Source organism: Monopterus albus, unplaced genomic scaffold (assembly GCF_001952655.1).
Source record: "Monopterus albus unplaced genomic scaffold, M_albus_1.0 scaffold55.1, whole genome shotgun sequence".
Taxonomy (NCBI): domain Eukaryota; kingdom Metazoa; phylum Chordata; class Actinopteri; order Synbranchiformes; family Synbranchidae; genus Monopterus; species Monopterus albus.
Window position 1 is genome coordinate 1,519,151 of NW_018127935.1, and position 6,539 is coordinate 1,525,689.

At 38.7% G+C, this 6,539-nt stretch overlaps 1 protein-coding gene across 1 annotated transcript in view; it reads left to right on the forward strand.

Moving 5' to 3' along the window:
- Positions 1-4,852: 4,852 nt before the first annotated feature.
- The window catches only part of ube3c (ubiquitin protein ligase E3C), a 29,564-nt gene continuing 27,877 nt past the window's right edge, over positions 4,853-6,539 (forward strand). The window contains 2 exon segments of the mRNA XM_020602315.1: positions 4,853-4,915; positions 5,672-5,782. Coding sequence (XP_020457971.1) covers positions 4,913-4,915; positions 5,672-5,782 — 114 coding nt within the window. The 5' untranslated portion in view covers positions 4,853-4,912.

The window sequence follows — 6,539 nt, forward strand, 5'->3', positions numbered from 1 at the left end:
GGATGTTTTCTTTATAAACACAGTATAGGCCTGATATGCAGTTCATTAACAGAGGTGTTACTGAGTAAAGGTTTCCAAGGTGATCACAGAAACGGACTTGCGTCGTTTCCTATAAAGGCTACATCACCAATTAGGTCACAGGAGAAGTAACATTCATAAACACAAAACATCCTAATGATAATTCCACTTTATCTTTAGTTTCTCTTTCAGTTAAATGAAAATTAAATTACTTTATTTTTTAGGCTATAAGACATATAGGCCTACTGTAATTTTCTTGGTCTGTCTTTTGACTCTTGGTTTATATGAAAACAGTCTGTTTAACAAAATTTTGTTCAAATTTAAGCCTTAAAATGTGAAATATTAAATGAGAGGGCAAATGGATAAGTGTTAATCATCCCGTGTCTAACACAGGGTTATCAGGCCTGTCTTCGCGTATTGAATTAAAAAAGAAGTCATGGGGGAGAACGAGAATCATGAGCCGATGCACGCAGGGGTCAACGGGGAAATTGAAGTAAAAGCCCTCCTTATGTCGCTCCCCAAACCTGACGGTGACAGACGGCTGCTGATGAGCTGTATGAATGGAACTGTAAAACAGATTTACGCCCACGGCCAGACATACAGATGTTTGACTTCTCAGAAAAGCCAGGGGTAGCTGTCAAAACAAGACGCATTTAGGCACAATCCGTGAGCAAAGGGCAGCAGAATATTTCTGAAGCCCTCAGAGAGTGATGAGGGGAGAGATGTAATCAGCCCGTTGCTTCCGGTGGCTTCAGTCTAATAAGCCACTTAAAGTTAATGGAAGAGGAGGTCGGAATGAGAATTACTGACAACCCATTGCCCTTAACCTGTCTACCAATAAAGCTGATTAGTTTTTGTCGATTCATCAGTCAACGCGCTCTGGGGACGTTTATTTGCTCGGGGGAAATCAACAAGTCAGCGGGTAGTTTTCAGGTAAAGGATCGCCGTTTAATTGTGGCCCTTGATGATCATGACCAATTAGAGAATGATAACGAGGAGATTGATGTGGGCCTGCACGAGAAACGTGAAAACATAGAAGGAGAAGGAGAGAGAGAGAGAGAGAGAGAGAGAGAGAGAGAGGCAAGTCAGTACTCTGCTTTTTATTTGTTTGTAGGTTATTGGAGGGGAACGGAGCATATGCTGATGATTCTCGGTGTGTCTCTAATCTGTAACAATCTGCAGCATTCTTAAAGTGAGCATTTATTTGCCTTTACACAATATAGCCTACACTTCTGGTCATTTGTTTAACCCTCACTCTCAGTTGGTCTGTTAGCTCATCCAGTCTGGACACGGCCAGCCATGGAAACCACAGGGAAGGCTGGGAGTGTGGCAACTAAGATATTTAAAGATTTTGAGGGTCTAAATAAACATTGTCACCCCTGGACATATAGCAGAATGAAGTCTTTCTCATCGAATAAACGCATTTTATCAGCTTTCTGCGGGGTTATTTTTTATAACAGCCAGACTCTTGATTGCGCACAATCCAGCTTTGTCACTGGCGCGAGTTTAATTTCATTAAGGTTCCCGCATGAATATTTTTTTTTATTAAAGTAGCGGTGAAATATGGAGCCATTTAGTATTGGCCTTCACTGATCACCCAGATTTATCGCTCCTTTTCATCACATCTAGGGGAGAGAAAATTAATAAGGCGCCCTAAGATGGAACCGGACCCTAAAACCCTGGTCTTTCCTGAAAGCTGTTCATTTTCTCCGTAATTACTTTCACAATTAACTAAAATACAAATCACAGTGACACCCGGGGATAGTTTATATATTAATTACGTTTGACAAATGTGTTCATTAAGAAATGGCAATTTAAAGGGACTATATACCGCAGAATATACGTTTGGTTAAATTGGCACAAATGATCACCTCTTTGTGGGACTGCTTTGCCACATTTGTGACTCACTTTTTTTTAAGGTTTGAGTTCACATGACGACGTTCCTGCCTAATTTCTGTCAGAAAAAAACACTCTAATACCAATGTCAATAAGATGATTAGAACAAGTGAAGCCTGAAAGTCGCCTTGCTGCTTTATAGGCCCAGTCAGATCTTAGTGAAGTCATTTGTTCATAGTTTAAACGCGTTTATTCGTTCAGTCAAACAAAAAGCCGACGTCAAAAGAAACAACAACAATAATAACAATAATAAAAAACATATTACTGTAGCTTATGTTCACCTGCTTAATGGCTAAAATGTTAGTTATTCAACATTTATAAAGTAAAAAAAGTCCAAATTATAAAACAAGGGCAGATATTTTATATTAAAAAGTCACAAATTGAAAATGATCCAGGCTGGATTTTTTCTTCTGTATGCACAATTTAAACATAAATGTAATTTCTTTAATGGCCCCTGTTGGTTAGGTTGGAGGCTCCCACTTGATTTCCATTATTCACATTTTATTGGATTTCTATTGAAGCTTAAAATACTTCATCAAAAATCTCATTTTTAATTCAGCTCCGCATTTGCATTATGGGATTGTTTTTTATTCTACAGGAGGTATTGTCTAAAGTAGTAAAAGTCACAGCATTACGTAGTATATTTAACATGCACACCATTTTATAAATGACCTACTCTCTCCTATTTTGACAAGTGACAACAAGCAACGTTATGATGTTGAGGAAAAAGGAAATCTAGAGTGCAGAAAAGTCAAGCTTGTATTTTCAGTTGTTGAAAGCATTGTTTCACATTTGTGATTATGTTTTGGACAGTGTTGTATTGAAAAAAGTCTCTAATATGTCTTCCAGCCCATTTAACCTAATATTTACAAATGTTAGGTTTTCTTGTAAGACTATTGTTTTGGATTGCATTTGAAATGTGAACCTAATCATTTATATGTGTAAAAACTGAAAAAAAGATTGAGTGTAGTCTTTTGCTGTGATGTTTGTAATAATTATAACCATTCGTCTTATCATCTAAGTTTTATGTAATAGTTTTCAGAAAAATGTACATGCATCAAAACCTAGACAGATCAAATTATGAAAGACAAATTCCATTAAACAAACAGCGCTAATACATTTCCATCACACCATTTATCCTACTGAATTATAACATAGTAATATTAATTTCCATAGGAAAATATAGCAACAAATGAAAAGAGATGAATACATCTGAGGAAGCAATATGGATATAAAAATAAACAAATAAATTATTAAACAATAAAAAAGGCCTTACTGACTCAGCCATCCAGAGTTTCTCAGGCAATTCCTTTTATCCACTGGAGCTGTGAAGGTGTGAATATTCAACCAAAATGATTGACAAAAGAAAGATATGAGAGAGAAACGGTTGCACTTTCCTTAGGGCAGCTGTTCTAAATCTGTAAGAGCTCATCATAAACACATAGGTCTATGGAGAGTCCAACTTTTTCAGTTACTGGACTCAAAAGGCAAATGTGTGTGTAGAGTAACACTGGCAGGAAATATTTCGTTCACTGTTTGAATGTAATCTGTCCAACTATTCAACCTTGAGGTATGTCTGTAATGAAGACCTGTGAGGAATGAACACATCCACTCACAATATTCTCTGTCAAATGAAATGATCATACCATTGCAACTTGATTTACCAGTGTGCAGTATCCATTGCTGTTCTAACGTTATAAAGTGGGAAAATCTGCCCATTGGCATTTAGTAAGATGTCAGGAGCAGTGCAATACTGGCAGAAAAAAATCTGAAATGTTTGGGCATCTGAAAGATGTTGAATTACACCCAAGAACAAAACCTTCCAAATTTCTCTCTAGTACACTGCTTGCAGTCATTTTTAAGTTAGACTGTTCAGCTCCAGTGAGATGCATACAAGCTTTTGCACACATTCTGTGTAGCCTATGGTTGGAAAATCTCTTAAGATCATATGCCAACAAAAGCGGCACCGTAAGGATCATGTTTATTCAGCATGTTTCAAATGAAACTGATTTAGAGGGGCAGTAGAAATGCAGGCCTGTATGTTTTTAATGTTTTGAAATATATTTTAAATTAACTAAATGTGTTATTGTTAAAGACTTGACTTGAAGGACTACCTTGCTGGACTTGCTGCCACTTACACCTGATCTCCAATAAATGGAAGAATGTGGATGGATGGATGGATGGATGTTATTGTTAAAATAATAACATTTATTTTAGTTTAATGTACAAAATGTGGGCTACTAACTATACTATGTACTGTGCAAATGTTTTTGGCACTTTAGACATTTAGCTTATTATTCAGATGCATCCCAAATTCATTTTCTGAGTCATAAAGAGCTATCTTCAGTCAGTGACAAGAAGAACAAGGTTTCCTTCCTGCAACAGATGTCTAGTCCCCACACTGATCTCAGTATCAGTCTGGCATTATACGAAGAAACAGAAGACACTGTGACAGTGGAAATAACTGCAAGTAACAACTTGGGAAAACTATGTATAGGTGTACTGAGAAGAACAGGTGCTGTTCTAAAGGCAAAGGGTGGTCACATCAATACTGATTTGATTTAGGTCTGTTTACTGCACGTTTCAATCCTTCAAACTTTTGCACAGTTCCTACTAATATGCAGCTTATGTTTTTAGCCTATTGTTTATCAACATAGACTCATAAATACGAATGCATAATGACTGTATAATTTGTAGATCATCTGGAAAATATGTTACAGGGGTCCTATTTATTTACAGGAGTCTTGTTTCATTCACATATTCATATCATATCTATCTCTCAGGGAAGGACAAAATATTCATATTTTGGTCTCATACACACACACACAGAGGAGGGAGAGAGAGAGGGAGGGGGAGAGAGAGAGAGAGAGGGAGGGGGAGAGAGAGAGAGAGAGAGAGAAAAAAAACCCTTCTCAACGAATGTAGTTGAGAGGCGGGTCTAGTCCGTTATTAGCGTAACTTTTGTCCAATCATCTGGCTGGCATTGCAGGAACCGGATATGGTTGAGTATCTATGCTCTGTGTTGATTTCTAGAACGGAATAGAAGACGACGTTTGGATAAACCTGAATTGCTTTCTCATTGTAATTGTGTCTGTTTCACGCCTTAATTGAAAAGGCGAAGGTAAACGATTTATAGGTAGCTGATTTATGTTGCTCAGATGAGTGTCCTGTAATATGAGCGATGCCAAACGGGACATGCGAATAGGAAGGCACTTCTCGTAAAGTTAGCCTGCCTTAGTGCTTAGCTGCTCTGCCAGCTAGCTGCAGTGCTAACGTCAACAAAAATCCTGCTACTTACAGATGTATGAATAAGCACACCGACATGTCATCAATAAATGCTCTCTAATTTACTGGTTTCGTTGTTGCTTGAAGTCAGAAATCGTTAGCAGCATTGTAAAGTGCCTAGCAGCTGCTGAGTCATTAGCTAGCTAAGTCAGCCGGCTAGTTAACTATTGTTGCATCCAAACTGAAGCTGTCAAGCGGGTAAGTAGCTGAACTTACTTTCTGTCTTGTTGTTCAACAGCTGTCCATATAAAGGCTCATGTCTGTTTTCTTTGGCAACAAAAATTACAAGCAAAATATTGCAATGTACTGTAATGGTTGGAGACTCTATTAGCCGAAGTCAATTGTTTATAAATTGCAGTCAAGTCACGAGTCGGCAGGTCGTTATGTTTCATTTCGCCACTGGTTGTAACTTAGTATTTGCTATACCGTTAAGTATAGTCTGAGTTTATTTTTGTTTCACTTTCCCTTTCAGGAATTAGAGGCAATCTCTGAATCAGTCAATGGGAAGAATCTAACAATGTTTAGCTTTGAGGGAGATTTTAAGACAAGACCCAAGGTTTCCCTTGGAGGAGCAAGTAAAAAGGTAAGTGTTATCAAATCAAATTTTATTTGTATAGCGCCAAATCACAACGAAAGTCATCTCAGGACACTTTACAAAGTAAGGTCTAGACCTTAGTGTTATCAATATTATTACATAGGGAAAACCCAACAAATCCCCCTTGAGCAAGCACTTGGCGACAGTGGGGAGGACCGGTTGGGGTGAGTGGATAGAGGAGAGACACAAGAAGAAAAGCAACAAGACACAACAATCAAACACTGATCAGGTCGATGTGGCTGGTGACTGCTCGTCAAAGACATAGAGCTCCAGGGCCAGGGCAACCTGCAGAAAGGTACAGGGAGAGAGAGAGGACACACTACGGGAGAGAGGAGACACAAAGTTAGTAATGTGTAATGGTGGCATATAGAAGTATAGAGGGGGGGAGAGAAACCGAGAGCATCATGGGGCCCCCCAGCAGCCTAGGCCTATAGCAGCCTAACTAAGGGACGGCTCAGGGTCACCTGATCCAGCCCTAACTATAAGCTTTATCAAAAAGGAACGTCTTAAGTCTAATCTTAAAGGTAGAGAGGGTGTCCGCCTCCCGAACTGAGACTGGGAGTTGGTTCCATAGGAGAGAAGCTTGATAGCTAAAGGCTCTGCCTCCCATTCTGCTTCTGTGGACTCTAGGAACCACAAGTAAACCTGAGAGCAAAGTGCTTTGTTGTGATGAAGCTCTATGAGGTCTTTAAGATACGATGGAGCCTTGTCATTAAGGGCTTTGTATGTTAGGAGAAGGATTTTA